This window comes from Manis pentadactyla, chromosome 5 (assembly GCF_030020395.1).
Source record: "Manis pentadactyla isolate mManPen7 chromosome 5, mManPen7.hap1, whole genome shotgun sequence".
In the NCBI taxonomy this organism is placed as follows: domain Eukaryota; kingdom Metazoa; phylum Chordata; class Mammalia; order Pholidota; family Manidae; genus Manis; species Manis pentadactyla.
The window spans coordinates 92,580,583-92,600,929 of NC_080023.1; the positions used below are offsets into that span (position 1 = coordinate 92,580,583).

Sequence of the window (20,347 nt, forward strand, 5' to 3'; positions counted from 1 at the left end):
TTCAAGTCACTTAGCTGAAAAGGGAAAGGGGAGCAGAGATAGAGAGAAGGTAGTCAGAAGGCAGGAGTGGCATGAATATACTTACCTGCTGATGGGAAAGATCTGATCAAGAAAATATTCTAAAAAGTGAGGTCTGTGGGCTGGCAGGAAGGAAGGGGATTCTGAGCTTAGGGGAAGTGTGTTAGCTGTAGGACACAGAAAGACTTCTGCTGTACACCGTTTACAATAGCCAAGGTATGGAAGCAACCTAAGTGTCCATCAGTAGATGAATTGATAAAGAAGAGGTGGTAGATATACCCAATGGAATATTATTCAGCCATAAGAAGAAAACAAATCCTACCATGTGCAACAACATGGATGGAGCTAGAGGGTATTATCCTCAGTGAAATAAGCCAGGAGGACTACCAAATGTTTTCACTTATTTGTGGAGCATAACAAAGCAAAACTGAAGGAACAAAACAGCAGCAGACTCCCACACTCCAAGAAGGGATTAGTGGTTACCAAAGGGAAAGGGTTGGGAAGGGTGGGAGGGGAGGGAGGGAGAAGGGGATTACAGGGCATGACTGGCACACATAATGTAGGAGGGTCACAGGGAAGGCAAAACAGTATAGAGAAGACAAGTAGTGACGCTGTAGCATCTTACTACACTGATGGACAGTGACTGCAATGGGCTGTGGGGGGGACTTGATAATATGGGTGAATGTAGTAACCACAGTGTTGCTCATGTTAAACCATCATAAGATTGTATATCAATGATACCTTAATAAAAAGAAAAAAAAGATTTCTGCTGTAGCAGTAAGAAAGCAAGAAGGCCTGGTTGGCTTGGTGGCAGAAATTTGAAAGAGTCTGGTCACTCAGCACATATTAATTGAATTTATTGTTGATTGAATCATTGTGTGTTTTCAGCCATTATGTACTGCAGTTTAATTTATCAGTTTTTCACTCATCCAGATCTCCTGGGCAAGGGATCTGCTGCACAGTTTATGCTACACAGGGGAGCAGTCTCTTCCATATATACCCCAACAGAGTGCCTAACAGCTTGGAATTACGTACTTGCTAAAGAAATCCAGATGTGTTTCCTTTATATAGTGCCAATTTGTTTCCCAGTATGGAACTAGCACCTTTGTCATACAAAGATCTTCATGTACTTCTGCAATATATAAAAGTTGTGACTATAAACTTATGCAGTGATTTAAATACATGTGTGTATATAGTATACTAATATGTATTATGTATTGTGAATTTATATACACATTAGACTATGTGTCCAAATAAATATTATCTTTAGTTTTGAAAAATAGATAACCTTTGTATTGACTTTGCATTTTGAAGTTGTTTTCAGACCTTGAACCACATTATTTGGAATGTCTTTAATGTCTTTAATAGTGGTAAGAATTCATCTTTACATGGGGGATTTGATTGAACAGCCAAATGTTGTCAGGAACCAAATCTATTTCTTTTTCTTATCCAACTTCTAACTTGTGTCTTAAATCTTTTTAAAGTAAATTACGTGATCTAATGGTATTTGTGGAATGCAACTGAGAGACCCTGAAAAGAGCAGTAATGAGGGAGTTCTACCTCGTGGATGTGGAAAGGGCACACTGTAGCACCATATTATTGCTGAAAGCCACACACTGAGACTGTCACATGGAGTGCTTTGTGGCAGAGTAATTAAAGTAGTCTGAAAGGGCTTATATTTATAAGTACTGTTGCTGTTTATTTTTCTTTATCAGTGTATCACCATTCCCTTTCAACTGAGATGTAAGCTGCTACTCTGGTTTATATTATGCAGGTTATGCCAGTTCCCATTACACACCAGTACCTCCTATCACCCCATCTCAGAAAGTCTCTCCTTTTTGAAGTGATTGCGCTGTTGTATTTTTCTCTTCAGCTGAGCTAGATGAGGTCTTAGGCCATAGTTTCTGCTTCTTGATACTTGACATTTTCTTAATGCATGTAGAATGTAAAGTTGGATCACAAATGGTTGCTATTCCTACTTTAAAGAGATAAAAACAGTGAATTAAAAGAAAATTCAACTTTTTTTTCAGTCTCACTCCCTGATGTATTATTTTTTATTAAATGGCATGTGGTGGGGTTATTGATATAACCTCTATTAGATTTGAATGCTGAAAATAGTGTTGTTTGTTAGCATCCAGGAGAAACAAGCCTTATTCAAATTTGACTGGACAGGTAAGCTTATTTGACAAATAACTGATGCTGTTGTAGAAATAGGAACCCTCCTAACAGGATTAGTAGCCGACAGGCTATGGTCATAGGAGGGATGCATTGAAAAAAGGAGTGGAGTTTGGGTGAGTCAGTCTTCAAACAGTTCAGCTCTGTGTGTGTGAGGAGTTTATATAAGATTTTCAGAATCATCTTTTCATAAAATCCCCTTCACAAAGGGTTGTCATAGGATAAGTATGATAGTTTCTTTTAAACTTTAACGTGTCAGAAGAATGCCAATATTCTTAAAGCTTCTAAATAAGAACTTGTAAAGAGTACATGCATTTTTGTGCTTGTTTTTTATTTTCAAAAATTTTTTCAATTCCCTAAGTAACTGTAGTTTTCTACTGGCATGAAAAAAGTTTAATATTTGACCCTTTGTTAATAGGTCACTTCTCTCTATAAATGGTAATCTTAAAGTGTTTGTCTAAACCTATTGTGTTTAGCATTGTTTTATTTTGAAACAGTCTCAAACTTAGAAAAAGGTATAAATGCAGTAGAGAGAATATTTTGTTTCTGAACTATTTGAGAATAAGTTGCAAACGTGATGCCATTCCCCCGTAACAAAAATGTTCTCCATCTAGACCAAAAAATGACCACCAAAATTAACATTGGTACATTACTATCATCTAGTTCTTAGACCCCATTCAAATTTTGCCAATTTTCCCAATAATGTTCTTTATCGGAAAAAGTTCAGGATCGCATTTGAATTTAGTTGTCAAGTCCCTTTCAGTCTGGAATAGTAACACATTCTTTCCTTGACTTAACAAGTTTGGCGCTTTTGAAGATTCACTGTCATTTTGTAGAATGTCTCTGGTTTTGTCTGTTGCTTTCTTGTGATTTGATTCAGGTCATCCGCCTTTGTCAGGGATGTCACACACTGTTTTCTCTCTCACTGCATGATTCCAGTGGCCCTGTCATCCTTCATGTTCAGTCTGATCACTTGAAGGTGGTGTCTGCCAGACTCCTTTCTCTTTGAAGTTCCTGTTTTTCCTTTGGAATTGATGCTTTTCTGTGGAGGCATACTAAAATTATGTAAATATCTTGTTCCTTATCAAACTTTAAATGTATTCACTTAATTATATCAGAATGGACTCCTAATTTCCTATTTCTTTGTATAATCTGTTGTATATTGATAATTATATAGTAACAGATCATAATCTGTTTACTCTCATTGTTGATTTTAATGCTCAAATGGTTCCTTGAGACTTCCTTCAAGCTGACTTCTGCATCCTTTCGATATCTCTCCCATCATTCGCTGAGAACTTCCTTGCTTTCTAGAACAGCAGGATGCTCCAGGCTCATCTTGTCCTTCCCAGGTCCTAGCCCTGGAATTAGCCATTTTTCCAAGGAGCCCTGGTTCTTTTCAGATGAGACTGGTATTTAGAAGCCAAAATACACTCATTATTGGGAATGTTACTCTTCATAGTCCCCCTCAGAAAGAAAAGTTGTATATACATAAGTATAAAAATAATAGGTATATAACATTTAAATATTTTATGTTTATATACATATATAATTAACATTTGCATATTTAAAAGTTTTATACTTATTTTGTTGGTTTTATTTGTATTTTCTCGTATTAAAAACCATGAATTCATACCAATATTTTCAGTTTCATTCCAGTGTGAGAGGGTTCATTCTACTTGTCTCCCTTTCCATGTTGTAGCTCCCTCATTCCTGACATACTTGCTTATTTGGTCAGTTGTCCTGTGGGTGACAATCTCTCATCTCTGCCACCACTCCTTGCCTGCACAGATGCCTTCCTCACCCAATTTGGGTTCAAACCTTGGTCTGAGCATACCTTCCAGGAGGTGCCCTCACCACCTTTCAGTTCCTGCCATGCCACACTTCCACTCTGTGGACACCCCTTCCCATTCCACTCTGTGGACACCCTCCTCACCAGGGTTAGGCCCTGACACACCCATGCTAGCTGTCCCCCTGGTCAATGCCTCCATATGTGGATTCTGACTTCCCACTTTTGGCCACCCTACTCCCCTCCATGGGTGCCCTTCTCAGAATGAATCCTTAGAGTGAAGAAGAGTAATTAATCCCTCATGGGAAAAATGAAATTAGATCTGTCCTTGACACACTGTCATAAAACTACAGAACCCCGGAAGCAGAAAGCTGGAAGAAAATCTCACAGAAATCCTTAAATTTATAGAATGAGGCCAGAAGGGAAAGGAATATCTTCAAAGTTCTGAGGGGAAATAATAAATCTAGAATTCTGTGTCTAGTAAACGTTTTCAACAAAATAAAGGTTGAAAGAATAAAAGATTCTTATTGAACGCTCTTCTGTGGAGGAATAAAGTTGAACATATACGAGAACAGGATGTAAGAAGAAATGGAGAGCAAAGTAGTTGGAAAACTTACAGATGAATCTATAAATCATATAAAGCAGTAGTCATGGCAACTTGGGGTTTCTAGAAAAGGTAGAAATAATTCTTTCTTAATTGTGATTGATAGAGTCTAAGGTCTTATTTTTGTTCAGCAGTAGGCTAGAGAAATTAACTTTATGCTCTAAGCCACCTAAGAATGTCTCAGAATGTAAAGGACAGACACTAAAAGGGTAGAGAAAATAACCAAATACTTCCAAACCAAGAGAGAGGAGTAAAGGAGAATAAAAAAATTAAATTATTAGAGGGAAAAAAGACAGAAGCAAAGGAAAATCAGAATAAATAGAAAACCTAAAATAAGATGGCAGATACCCAAATTTATCTGAAATAACAACAAATGTGAATAAATTGAACTCAAGAGTGAAAAGGACAGAAATTGTTGAATTTGTTAACCATATATAGTTTCTCGTTGAAAGCATTACTCTAACACAGAAGGAGTGAGCAAAATTTAACATGGAAGGAAGGCATGAGAATGCAGAAAAATGTTGACAAGGAAATTGGTAAAATACGAGCACTAAAAAATCCTCATTTTTAACCCTGTGTTACATACCACCTAATGGGGAGTTCTTTGTGGAATGTGTGAAGCAAGCATGCGACTCTTTGGCTGATTGTTCTGCTGAGCTTTTCCTTGGACTCATTAGTCGCAGCCTGTGGTGTGTCGTGGCTTTCTGCAGAGCCTCACGCTGAGGTCCAAGCTTTCATGATTTCTTTTTGCTTCTTTGTACAAAAATATCTTTTAAACTGCTGTGTAGTGACTCTCTTGATGAACTCTTCTGACTTGACTCTAGATTTACATTTTAAATCAGCCTAACTGAAATGGCGTTTTGGAACACGCCCTACGTGGTTATCTTGATTCATGCTTCAGTGTCTCTCAGGTACTACGTGAATCATTACTGTTAAAATAAATTTTTCCTTCTGATCTGGACAGCCTAAGAGGAGTATGGTAACATGATGGAAACAACAGAAACAGAAGGAATGCAAGTAGCATTTGGCTACTAACAACAGTAATTTACACATATTGAGTGTGGTGTCTCAGCCCTCTTCCTGTCAGCCAGGCTACATTTATATTCATTCTAAGCACTTGGTATTGAAGCCAATCCTTCTTTCATTTTCTGGACTGACCTCAGCAGCACCCTTAAAATTATAGTCATGTGCGTGTGAATGTATCTATATGTCTAATCTGTATATATAACACATATTGTGTCTTTCATTCTTCCTTCCTCCCTTCTTTCAATAAGATGTTTTTGAGAGCATATAATGAAGGATTAAAGCCCAGAGAAGATATTAGACTAATTTTGCTCATCCCTGTCTGTTATAAAACATATTAAAATGTTAGAATATATTGGCTTAAAAATTATTTATAATAAATAAATTGGCTTCAGCATCATTGTGTGAATGCAGTTTCTTATGATTTGTTCATAATAAAAGTACCTAATCTTTTTCCTCTAGTTCAGATCACTTGTGCCTAGAGGCTTTCTTTGCATGGGTTTCTATAGTGTGGAGCTGGTTTTCACAGTTACTGTTTCTCTCTTCTTAGGTCCCCTTCCTTAACTCTTCATCTGGAAACAGAGCCCACTGAGCCGCACAGGTGTAGGTACAGCTTGATAACGTGAGCCGGGAGCAGCTCAGCATCCCTTTCCCCCAGGGTGACAGTTTAGTGAGGCAGTGTAACTGGGGGCTCCTCACTGCTTGCCTCTGCTCACTTGTGAGCTTGTGACTTTAGACAGATTGTTTAATCTCTCTGTGTTCCAGGATTCTAGTAATTAAAATATGGGAAAGAACCTGCATATAGATGTTTACGGCAGCCTTATTCTTAACTGCCTTTACTTGGAAGCATCTAAGGTGTGTCCTTCAGTAAGTTAGTGGATAAATGGTGATTCTTCAGACAATGGAATATCCTTCAGCACTAAAAAGAAATGAGTGATATAAACAACAGTATTTTATTGTAATCATCAAACTTGCCAAGAGACTAGATCTTAACCATTCCATTACCAAAGAAATAATTGTGATGTGAAAGAGGTGTTATATTATAGCTGCAATCATGTTACAACATATAAATCAATGTCTGTACACATTAAATTTACACAGCATATGTCAAACATATTTCAATTTTAAAAATTAAAAGAAAAAGGGAAAATGAGCTATCAGGACATCAAGAGATGTGGAGAAAACTTAAATGCATATTACTAAGTGAAAGAAGCCCATCTGAAAAGTCTATGTGATGTGTGATTCCAGCTACATGACATTCTAGATAAGCCAAAACTATGGAGACAGTAAAAGGGTCTGTGGTTGTCAGGAGCTAAAGGGGAGGGAGGGATGAACAGATGGAGCAGAGAGGATTTTTCGAGCAGTGAAACTGTTCTGTATGATACTACACTGTGGCTGCGAGTCATTATAGGTGTGTCCAAACCCACAGAATGTATAGCATCAAATGAACCTAATGTAAACTGTGGACTTTGGGTGATCATGATGTGTCAGTATAGGTTTGTGGGCTCTAACAAATGTACCACACTGGTGCTGGATGTTGATAATGGGGGAGGCTGTGAGGGGAGCTGCAGGTGTATATGAGAACTCTCTGTGCTCTCTGTTCAATTTTGCTTTTCTAAAACTGATCTAAAAAAAAGTATTTAAAAAAAATTCTGGGAGGGGCATGCATGCTGAATCAGCCCCAAAGACTATCCTTACTAACTCCAGTTCTCTAGTTACTTCCTATTATACCAATGCTGAGCTAATTTTCTTGACAAATTAAGTGAAATAAATACATTTGAATGGAAAAAATATGGGAAGTAATAGTCTATACCTCATGGTTGCTACAAAGGTTAAATAGGATACCACAGTAAAGGTTAAATAAGGCACCACAGTAAAACATTTACCTATACAAAGAGGGCGAGAAGAATGCGTAGATAGAGAACAGCATGTGCTGTGCCCCTGAGATCTGAATAACTTGTCATGTTCTGGGACTTGAGGGATGAACAGTAGGATGAACAGTGCTAGTGATGAGAAGGTGAGGGAGAAGGGGGCAAGTATCAGCTCATGAGATGTGTCCTCTGAATTGTTTCTCTTTGCAATGGAGAGCAAAGATTTTTAAATCTAGAAATAATTTGACTTTATGTGACCTTATCAAATTGGGATGGGTCTTAATCTGGAATGGATTGGTGGGAGAAGACAGGAAGCTGTTATAGGGATGGCTGTAGGTGAGATGGTAAGGATCTGAACTAGGGTCGTGGGATGGAGAGGGAGGGAAGGGGATGGACTGGAGGGCTCTGTGAATTAGAACCAGCAGGCCTCGGTGACAGCTCAGCTACGACTTCTGGTCTGCCAGTTCATTTTATGGAATACTAGTTGCTTAGGATAACTCTCAGGCCTCTAGTTCAGTGACTGGCAATTAGTGGTAAGAGTTTATCAAGATAAGGAATAAAGACGAGCATCAGGTCTACAGAGGAACAAGGAAGAGCTCAGCTCAGGAGGTATTGGTACCTGTGTGCCATCCCAGTGAGGATGTCTGGTGAGCCTGTTGGGTGAGCCTCCAGGGGGAAGTTTGTTGCTCCAGGGATGCCCAAAAATGTCTGCTTTGTTTGATTCTGAACCTTAGAAAATTCTGCTTGTTTGGGTTCAGACTACTACTAATCTGGATTATACTGAGTAAAACAATTTAAGGCAAAGAAAATATTCTCAAAGGAAGTTTGATAATACATTATCACGGTCTTAAAACTATTACTATTTTATAGTCCAATCATCCTGCAGTCAACCCTGAAGAAAAAAATAGGCCAAGATTTATGGGCAAATGTGTTTAGAATCAGTTTAGTTGTAATGGTGAAAATTGATACAATATATATAAAAAAACTGGAAAGTACACATCAGTGTTAACAATGATAGTTCTAGATTATTAATGACTTTTCTTTTTGCAAGTCTGTGATTTATAGATTTTTTTCTAAAAAGAGTGTGTATTCCTTTCTGATGAGGGAAAAAATGTGGATGTAGTGTATAAAATGGAAATGTCCAACAATAGGTAAATCATGAATTCTGTTACATCTGTAGGTGAGTGGCTATGGGGCTATTTAAATTATATTGTTTATGAGAAATTTTTAATGAGGTATGTAAACGCTCATGAAACATTAGTGATCAGCTCTCAAAGGACTCTATGATTATATGAGGTTCTAGAAAGGCTGGAATAAAAGAATTCAGGAGTTTGTGGGATTGTGGATGCTTGTTTTTTCTATTTCCTAAGGTTCCACAATTACTTTTATTACATTTCTTTTCCTTTTTTTTTTTTTTCAGTTTTCTAGTTTCTATAGGGCTTTTTCTTTTTTCTACTTTCCTTGAAAAAGTTTATTCCTTTTTCTTTTCTACCACTTTAGAAACTGTAGATTGAGTGGTTTCCTTTAAGCATTTAATACACACACATAGTTGTAACTTTTCTAGCAAAGTGTTAACTTTTTCATTAGGTTGCCTTCCTCCTGGATATGACAGGACCCTTCACATGTTATAAGAGTCCACTTGACTATAACTTACTAAATCTTGTTTAACATTGTTCCACTCATTTAACAAAGAAGTGGTTTAAAATTTCTTATACTAAGTAGTTTATTTACCAACATATTTTACAGCTTTGGTTTTTATATTAGTTTCCTAGGTCTTCCATAACAAAGTACCTCAGATTGGGTGACTTAAACGTTTAACAGATTTATTTTCTCACAATTCTGGGAGCCAGAAGCCTGAGGTAGGCATTGGTCTCTCCTGAGGTCTCTCTCTCTGGCTTGTAGATGACTGCTTCTCTCTGTGTCCTCACATGGTCTTTCCTCTGTTCATGTATGTCTGTGTCTAAGTCTCCTCTTCTTGTAAGGACACCAGTTGTATTAGATCAGGGCCCATTTTAACTTAATTACTGTTTAAAACACAGTCACTTTCTGAGGTGGAGGGGGCCCAGTTCAGCCCATAATGTTGTTATTTTGCATTCTGCTTCAATCTGGGTCCCATTTATTGTTTCCTGAACCCTCTGCCTGTCCAAGATCTCAGTAGCTGGTCTGTCTGGAAGCTGGGAGTCCAACTTGGTTCTTACTGTAAAGCCTGTGCTCTTTCCACTAAACTCTCATGACCCTGCAGGAGGACTTAAATTGGAAATGGCATTTGACCTGGACCTTTAGGGAATGACAGGAACTATTAGGCAGAAATGGATAAAGAGGGCTTTTTAATGATAAGTGATGACACATAGCTTGTTTAGCTGGGGCCTAAGTTCCATCTGGGTTTAGTTCCCTTCTTCTTAAAGTGGTCTTTTAGCAAAGATCTAGGGGAAAGAAACTGTCATCTCTGTATATATGAAAATTTATTCATTTCCTTCAACTTTAAATAATGGTCCCGAGTAAAGGGTTCTGGATTGTTATTTTCCCTTAGCGCCTTGATGATATTCATATATTCTTTTAACATGTTTATCAAGCCCCTATGTTGTGTATCCTGTACTATTTCAGGTGCTGGTAATGTAGCAGTGAACCAGACCAAGTCCCCCCTGCTCCCAGGGAGCCTGCACCAAGCCACCTTAAAGAAAACATTATGCATGGCCATGTTAGAGAACAGTAAGGTAGACTGTATGCAGGGGGGCTGCTAAGTGGGGTTTAGCAGTAGGGGAGAGAGGCTTAGAATACCACAAGGAGAAGGTGTAGGGATTTATATCCAGGAAGCAGAGTGAGGAGATAGTGGATAGAAAATTACAAAAAGAGTAGGGCAGTTAGGAGGATTCAAGATGGCGGCATGAGAGGTGAGACAGAAAACTCTTCCCCAAACCACATATAATGTGAAAATATAGTTAATACAACTAATCCTAAAAAAGCAACAGGAAAGAAGGCTGCACCAGACTGCATACACCTGGAGAACAGAGCCAGACCTCATGAAACAGGGTAACGTACCAAAGCCTTGATCCAGCAAACTTCTCCAATCTGGGAAAGGAGATAGTCCCTCAGGCCATGGAGATGCACAGATCCTCCAACACAAGGGACCCAAGGAAGACAACACCGAGACATACAATAATTAAAATGGTGAAGATCAAGGATAAGGAAAGAGTATTAAAAGCATTCAGAGAGAGAAAAAAAGATCACATACAAAGGAAAACACATCAGGCTATCATCAGACTTCTCAACAGAAACCTTACAGGACAGAATGGAGTGGCATGTTATATTAAATACAATGAAGCTGAAGGGCCTACAACCAAGAATACTCTACCCGGCAAGATTATCATTTAAATTTGAAAGATGGATTAAACAATTTTCACATAAGCAAAAGCTGAAAGAATTTACCTCCTACAAACCATCTCTTCAGTGCATTTTGAAAGGACTGCTATAGATGGAAGTATTCATAAGGTTAAATAGCTGTCAACAGGCTAAATAAAACCACAGCAAAGAAAGAACAATTAATTACTAAGCAGATGCAAAATCAAATCAACTACCCCCAAAGTCAATAAAGGGATAGACAAAGACTACAGAATATGATACCTAATATATAAAGAATGGAGGAGAAAGAAAAATGAGGGGAAAAAAAAAAGAACCTTTAGGTTGTGGTTGTAATAGCATACTAAGTGAGTTAAATTAGACTGTTAGATAGTAAGGGAAATACCCTTGAACCTTTGGTAACCACGAATCTAAAGCCTGTAATGGCAATAAGTACATACCTATCGATAATCACCATAAATGTAAATGGTCTGAATGCACCAATCAAAAGACATAGAGTCACTGAATGGATAAAAAAAAAGACCTGTCTGTATGTTGTCTAGAACAGACTCACTTCTAACCAAAAGACATACACAGACTGAAAGTAAAGGGATGGAAAAAGATATTTCATGCAACTAATTGGGAGAAAAAAGCAGGAGTTACAGTACTTGTATCAGACAAAATAGACGTCAAAATAAAGAAAGTTCCAAGAGACAAAGAAGGACATTACATAATGATAAAGGGCTCAGTCCAGCAAGGATATAACTATTATAAATATCTACATACCCAACACAGGATCAGCTACATATGTGAAACAAATACGAACAGAATTAAAGGAGGAAATACAATGCAATGCATTCATTTTAGGAGACTTCAACACATCACTCACTCCAAAGGACAGATCAACCAGACAGAAAATAAGTAAGGACAAAGAGTCACTGAACAACATAGTAGAACAGATGGAACTAACAGACATCTACAGAACACTATCCAAAAGCAACAGGATATACATTCTTCTCAAGTGCACATGGAACATTTTCAAGAATAGATCATATACTAGGCCACAAAAAGAGCCTCAGTAAATTAAAAGATTGAAATTATACCAACCAGCTTTTCAGATCACAAAGGTATGAAACCATAAATCCTCAGTAAATTAAAAAAGATTGAAATTATACCAAACAGCTTTTCAGATCACAAAGGTATGAAACCATAAATCCTCAGTAAATTAAAAAAGATTGAAATTATACCAAACAGCTTTTCAGATCACAAAGGTATGAAACCATAAATAAGTTACACAAAGAAATCAAAAAATCCCACAAACACATGAGGGTTAATAACATGCTCCTAAATAATCAGTGGATTAATGATGAAATAAAAACAGAGATCAAGCAATATATGCAGATAAATGACAACAATAATTCAACACCACAAAATCTGTGGGATGCAGCAAAGGCCATGTTAAGAGAGAAGTATATTACAATACAAGCCTACCTCAGGAAAGAAGAACAATCCCAAATGAACTGTTTGAACTGACAATTAACGAAACTAGCAAAAGAAGAACAAATGAGGCCCAAAATCAGTAGAAGGGGAACATAATAAAGATTAAAGCAGAAATAAATAAAATCGAGAAGAATAAAACAACAGAAAAAAATCAATGAAACCAAGAGCTGGTTCCTTGAGAAAGTAAACAAAATAGATAAACCTCTAGCCAGAGAGTCTACACACAAACAATCAGAAATGAGAAAAAAAAAAATCACTATTGATACCACAGAAATACAAAGAATTATTAGAGAATACTATGACAAATTATATGCTAACAAAAGAAAAATACAGCCTTCCAAGGTTGAGCCTAGGAGAAACAGAAAATCTGAATAGACCAATTACCAGCAAAAAACTCCCTAAGAAGAAAACTCCTGGACCAGATGGTTTCACTGCTGAATTTTATCAAACATTTAGTGAAGACTTAATATCCATCCTCCTTAAAGTTTTCCAATAAGTAGAAGAGGAGGGAATACACCCAAATTCATTCTACGAGCCCAGCATCACTCTAGTACCAAAACCAGGTAAAGACACCACAAAAAAAGAAATTACAGACTAATATCCCTGATGAACATAAATGCAAAAATACTCAACGAAATATTAGCATACTGAATTAAAAATACATCAAAAAGATCATCCATCATGATCAAGTAGGATTTATTCCAGGGATGCAAGGATGGTACAACATTTGAAAATCCATCATCATCCACCACATCAACAAAAAGAAGAACAAAAACCACATGATCATCTCCACAGATGCCGAGAAAGCATTTGACAAAATTCAACATCCATTCATGATAAAACCTCTCAACAAAATGGGTGTAGAGGGCAAGTACCTCAACATAATAAAGGCCATATACGTCAGACCCACAGCCAACATTATACTTAACAGTGAGAAGCTGAAATCTTTTCCTTTAAAATCGGGAAGAAGACAAGGATTCCCACTCTCCCCACTTTTATTCAGCATAGTTCTGGAGGCCCTAGCCACAGCAATCAGGCAACACAAAGAAATAAAAGCATCCAGATTGGTAAGGAAGAAGTCAAACTGTCACTGTTTGCAGATGACATGATATTTTTTTTGTACATAGAAAACCCTAAAGACTCCCTTCCAAAACTACTAGATCTAATATCTGAATTCAGCAAAGTTGTGGGATACAAAATGAATACACAGAAATCTGTTGCATTCCTATACACTAACGATGAACTAGCAGAAAGAAATCAGGAAAACAGTTCCATTCACAATTGCATCCAAAAGAATAAAATGCCTAGGAGTAAACCTAATCAAGGAAGTGAAAGACTTATACTTTGAAAACCACAAGACACTCATGAGAGAAATTAAAGAGGATACCAATAAATGGAAACACATCCCATTCTCATGGATAGGAAGAATTAATATTGTCAGAATGGCCATCTCGCCTAAAGCAATCTACAGATTCCATGCAATTCCTATCAAAATACCAACAGCATTCTTCAATGAACTAGAGCAAATATTTCTAAAATTCATATGGAACCACAAAAGACCCCAAATAGCCAAAGCAATCCTGAGAAGGAAGAATAATGCTGGGGAGATTATGTTCCCCAACTTCAAGGTGTACTACAAAGCCACAGTAATCAAGACTATTTGGTACTGGCACAGGAACATACGCATAGACCAATGAAACAGATGAGAGAGTCCAGATATAAACCCAAGCATATATGGTCAATTAATATGTGAGAAAGCCATGGATATACAATGGGGAAATGACAGCCTCTTCAACAGCTGGTGTTGGCAAAATTGTACAGCTACATGCAAGAGAATCAAACTGGATTATTGCCTAACCCCATACACAAAAGTAAACTTAAAATAGATCAAAGACCTGAATGTAAGTCATGAAACCATAAAACTCTTAGAAGAAACCATAGGCAAAAATCTCTTGAATTAAACATGAGCAACTTTTTCCTGAACACATCTCCTCGTGTAAGGGAAGCAAAATACAAAATGAACAAATGGGACTACATCATGCTACAAAGATTCTGTACAGCAAAGGACACCATCAGAAGAACAAAAAGGCATCCTACAATATGGGAGAATGTATTTGTAAATGACAAATCCAACAAGGGGTTAACATCCAAAATATATAAAGAACTCACATTCCTGAACACCCAAAAAACAAATAACTCTATTAAAAAATGGGCGAAGAATATGAACAGACATTTCTCCAGAAGAAGAAATTCAGATGGCCAACAGGCACCTGAAAATAATGAAAACATGCTCCACATTACTAATTATCAGGGAAATGTAAATTAAAACCACAATGAGATATCACCTCACACTAGTTAGGATGGCCAACATAGAAAAGACTAGGAACAACAAATGTTGTTGAGGATGCAGAAAAAGGGGAACCTCCTACACTGCTGGTAGGAATGTAAACTAGTTCAACCATTGTGGAAAGCAGTATGGAGGTTCCTCAAAATACTCAAAATAGAAATGCCATTTGACCCAGGAATTCCACTCTTAGAATTTACCCTAAGGATGCAGGATCCCAGTTTCAAAAAGACATATGCATCCCTATGTTTATCGCTGCACTATTTACAATAGCCAAGAAAGGGAAGCAACCGAAGTGTCCATCAGTAGATGAATGGATAAAGAAGATGTGGTACATATATACAATGGAATATTATTCAGCCATAAGAAGAAAACAAATCCTACCATTTGCAACAACATGGATGGAGCTAGAGGGTATTATGCTCAGTGAAATAAGCCAGGCAGAGAAAGATAAGTACCAAATGATTTCACTCATCTGTGGAGTGTAAGAACAAAGCAAAAACTGAAGGAACAAAACATCAACAGAATCACAGAACCCAAGAATGGACTAACAGTTACCAAAGAGAAAGGGACCAGGGAGGGTGGGTGGGAAGGGAAGGAGAAAGGGAGTAAGAGGCATTACAATTAGCACAAATAATGTAGTGGGGGGCACGGGGAAGGCAGTATAGCACAGAGAAGACAAGTAGTGACTCTATAGCAACTTACTTCACTGATGGACAGTGACTGTAATGGAGTATGTGGTGGGGACCTGATCATGGGGGTATCTAGTAACCACAGTGCTGCTCATGTGATTGTATATTAATGATACCAGAAAAAAAAAGAGTATGGTAATTTTTCACTTAATTGACCTAACAGGATTCTTGAGAAGGGAGGCTAGGGTGGTCAGATGTTATCTGGGGGATGGTAGAAGGATGAAGAATTTGATCAGAATAGAGGGTGAGAGAGGGTAAAGCAACTAGACAGAATTATTGGTGAAACTGAGATCTTGGAGGACATTCCCAAGGATGGGGCTTTTAGTCAGGCTTAGCAGAAACAAACTAAACTTTGGTCAAGGAAGGAGAAAGTTGGAGAGATTGTGGAGAAGTAAAGGAAGGACTTCAATTTTTATCCCTTTCATTTTTATATTTGATTTTAATAAATGATGAATCATTGTATCATTAAATAATTTTAAAGAAGTATTTTGGTAGATAATTCTGTTTTCATGTGTATACATTTTTCTCAGTTTCATGTAGTTCCACTAAAAGTAATAGACGGTATTATAATAGCCATTATGTAAACTTGGAGGACTTTTACTATGTTCATTCATTGAGTAGCATCTATTTTAAGAAATAATCAGGTTTCTTTTTTCTCATCTTTGTTGTGAATTATATTTTTAGAAATAAAATTCAAATGAACAGTCTTAAATTAATGTGACATATTTTGTTGCAACTAATTGCCTATGTTGTGCTTATACTAGAAATATGTATTTGAATGTTTTGTTTCTCTTATTGAGGAGATTGTTTTGATTTTGAGCCTAATGGAACAGCACTTGAGTCAGTGTCATTTTTTTTATATAGCAGTGAGCACATTTTTAGCTAGTGATTTATTATTTTAATAGTGTATCCTCTCATAAATAAAAACCTGAAAAATACAATTTATAAAAATTCTTCATTGCATAATTACTGGAAAACATTGTGAAGAAACTATTTACAAGTTGACACATTATAAAAACTGGATGAATATGAAAGAACTACTTTGCTGTAGAAGTTTGAGTTCCAGATCTTCAGGGCCTATTCTTTCTGCTACCACAGTCTCTGTTCACACAGCTCACCATGACATCGTTTGGCTTCCTCAAGCAGCAGTACAAACACCAACACAAACCCTAAAAACATAGTAAGGTAGCTATTCAGAAGTTCCAGACCCAGCAGCACTATGCAGTCTAACTTTCTGTGAGGATGGAAATGTTCTATTTCTGCACTGTCCAGTATGGTCTCCACTAGGCATGTGACTAATGAGCCCTTGAACTGTGATGAAGGTAACTGAGAAACTGGATTTTTGTGTTATTTCATTTTAATTAAATTTAAATGTCCACATAGGCTAGTCGCTACCATATGGGCAACACAATAGTCAGAAAGGTTTCGTGGGCTTCTCTAAGGGCTTATTTATTGGGTATGTGTGGGAAGCTGAAGTTTTCTTCATGATTGTCATATAAGCTTAAAAAATCTGGCAAAGACACTTTTTCCCAAAAGAAAAAAAAGTAAATCTTTCTTACAGGTTTTGTGTGTGAAGCCCTGTGGAAATCTGAAATGCTATCAGTCACAACTTTACAGTACAATGGCGCCCCTTGATGGTAAGCTTTCTTAGCCCTTCTTTGATTACTAAGTTAATTTATTTCCATTCTTCTACATAAAGTGAGAAATATGTTTTGAGCAAAACAGACTTTTTTTGCATCCCTCCCCGCCCCACACGTAGTCCTTTGGGTTCAGTTCCTCCCTTTCCTGCTCCCATAATGCCTCTGATGTCTTTTGGTAAACTTCCTCCCTGACAATCAGGGGAGTTATAGATGAATTAATTAGAAGCAGTTTCGGCCCTCAAGAACTTAACTCTTTACCCAGGAAGACTCTAAGCAGAAAACCATAATAAAGTGTGATCCATACATAATAAAATGTTACAGGATGGTTAGGGAATATGTAAACTGTGGTGTAATGAAGGCAATAGGAACAATGCAAATTATTTTAGGAATTCAGAGGATTATGAGTTCCATATTTAAGCATTCCTTCTAGAATTTTTGTATTTTAAAGTTTTTTTTTTTAAATTTATCCATTCCTATATTATTATCTTTTTTTTCTTAACAGCAATAACTGTCAATCATAGACATGGCCTTCCCTTGATAACTCTTACTTTGCCATCCAGAAAAGAGCGCTGTCAATTTGTAGTCAAACCAATGTTATCGACAGTTGGTTCATTCCTTCAGGACGTACAAAATGAAGATAAAGGTGTCAAAACTGCAGCCATCTTCACAGCAGGTATGTATATGTTTTTTTTTCAACTTCGTCTTTTTCTCTTCTTCTGAACCTTTGTTGTGGTTCTTTACCTTTCTAGAAAGTTGATTCTTTGATTCATTATATAATAAATGGTGGGCCTTGAGTAATGCCTTCATTTTTTTTATATCAGTAATATAAAAAATTAACTCTGTTAAATAAAAAATTCATGAAATAAGTTAATACAAGGTTCAGCTACTTAGTTCATAAACTTAGCCCCAGAATTTTTTCTGAACAAATTTTAAAGACAGTCATTCAGTTAGATAACTAGAAAATGAAATGCAGTTGAGTGATTGAAATAGCCAGTGAATAATGAAAATACACAAATAGTTCGTTAAGTCTTTGCTACAAATCAATTACAGTCTAGTATATTTTTAATGGAATTCTCAGGGAAAAATGTATTTTTAATACCAACACAGGTAGTTAATCACTTAGATATTACAAATTTAGGATATAGCTTTTATGCCCTTGGGGTCTGAAATGGTCTTAGATCTACTGTCCCTGAAATGGAATAATTCTTTACCCAAGCCCAACATACGAAGGCTACAAATATAGGTAAGTAAATAAATTTGCATTATTTTGTTATAGTATTGCATGTTTAGAATAAACTTATTTTAAAGGTAGTGATTACTGTTGCAGTTTTGAGAAGGAAATCACCATTCTTCTTTCCTGGCCAAGTTCAGAACCAATTAAGGGATAGATGCAGAAGTTGGAAAAATAGAGATTCAAGATTTTATTTGATCAACAGATATTTATTGAACATCTACCATATATGCTACAGCAAAGAACAACAGAGATCAAAAACTCCTGCTCTTATGGAGCTTACATTTAAAGAGGAAAAAGAAGCAAGATAAAGAAGCAAATTTGTTAGACAATAAGGCTTAGGGGGAAGAGAGTGTGTTGGGGGGAGATGTGTGTGGTGTTGGGGGGAAGTGCTCACTAAGTCACATTTGAGTGATAAGTCGGAAAGGGAGCTGTGAGAAGGGAGAGGAGCTCTCCAGGGGGAGGCCCAGAGGTAGGCGCCAGCTGCACTGTGACCTCCCCTGGAGGGAGCTGGATCAAAGTAGGAGGGGAGGGGCAGATTAGGGAAATTAGGTTATTGTAGAGGCTCTGGATTTAACAGGAAGGGGAGCTCTTTCTAGTAAAACCAGGATCAGAGAATAAGGTTTCAGTCCTATGGCCACAAATGGTCTAATGCTTCATCCCTTAAGACAGACATTGTCCCGGCCCAGGAGCACAGAATGCCCAGGGGCCTTCTCTACGGGGTCGGAACTGCCTTCCTGAACCTCTAGGAGGAGGCAGATCCACACCCAGAACTCAGAAGGGCGCTGAGCACACTGCTTGCCTCTTAGTATGTGCTCAGTTTCTGTTAAATAGTGAAGTAAGTAAGGTTAAAACAATGATTGAAGTGTACCCTGCTTATTTTTAAAAATAGTTTGAGTAGCTCTGAAACACAAAGCACAAAGAAAAATAGTAGAGATTTGAGAGGAAAGGGGTTCTTTGAATTGAGTGAAAACTCTGTTGGGTTAAGTCAATACTTGCCCAAGAATAGATGAAAAATTCTGTGCTGTATCATTAGTCCCTTAAAAGTGTTTCACGTCAGTCTTTTGCTGTTCCTGTATTATTACAAAGGATAATGTAGTACTTCAACTGCAAAATCATGCTTGGTTGATTTCTTTTTATAGCAATATTTTAAGAAGCAGGTTTGAAGTCATTAAAATGTAAATTTTTAAATGATACTTATAAAGTCAAATAAGATGATTGGTGTGTTGCTTATCTTTTTAAAAAGAGGCTCTGTGGGTGGAATTTGCCTGCATTTAATATGGGCTTGAAAAGATTTTTCAAAGCTTGTCACAGTTTTGCCCATTGTGTGGGTTGAATTATTTGGCAATTCCTGGGCAAATGATGTTACCCCAGTTGATGAACAGGAACCCAAACAGCCAACTTCTAGGAACAGACCCAGGTGCAGCATTGACTTGATGCCTTCTGGAACAAAAGAACTAGAGAGAGCCAAACAGGAGTCAGGCAACCAGGTTCTTCCTAATTTTACTAGCAGGATGCCTGTGGTCATGCATATGAGGTAGCTTAAATAGCTCTGGTTGAATGTAGCCATGCTAATGCTAGGCCAGGAAAAAATACACATCCTAGACTTTATATCACATGATTATTTGTGGCCATTCTGAAAGGGTAATGATAGAAAGAGAAACGCTCGCCAGTGCCAGAGTTTTGCTTATTGTTTAATGAGTTTGCTTTCTTAACACCTGTTTTACATTAAAGTTTAGTTAAAAAATATAATAACAAAACTAGGCTATATGAGAAGCTGTGCAAAGCACACTGAGGTTAAAATTTCCCAAGAGATCTTTTTTTCTGGAATGTTCCCTAGGATATTTGAAATCTCTCCTACCTCTCTCCACCTCTGTAAAATAATCACACAGGCAAATTACTCCTTAGATTTAATTATGTTCATTACCACCCCTGCCACATCCCCATCCCCTCTCAGCTTTGCCTCTTTTCATCTTCTCCTAGCTAGCAAGGGATGGGGTGGGGTGTGGCGGCAGGCCACCAGGTTCCAGCTAGCATAGATCCATCACTTCTGGGAATTAAAAATAAGAGAGAGGTAGACTTTAAAAAATGTTACTACCTGTGTGCCTACACATAACAGTGACTTGG

At 37.3% G+C, this 20,347-nt stretch overlaps 1 protein-coding gene across 2 annotated transcripts in view; it reads left to right on the plus strand.

Moving 5' to 3' along the window:
• Positions 1 to 20,347, plus strand: part of MCUB (mitochondrial calcium uniporter dominant negative subunit beta) — a 93,577-nt gene that overhangs the window by 58,606 nt on the left and 14,624 nt on the right. For both annotated transcript variants that reach the window (XM_036920893.2, XM_057502526.1), the window contains exons 2-3: positions 16,911 to 16,986; positions 17,492 to 17,662. In XM_036920893.2, the coding sequence (XP_036776788.2) occupies positions 16,911 to 16,986; positions 17,492 to 17,662 (247 nt within the window). The remainder of the gene's footprint in view (positions 1 to 16,910; positions 16,987 to 17,491; positions 17,663 to 20,347) is intronic.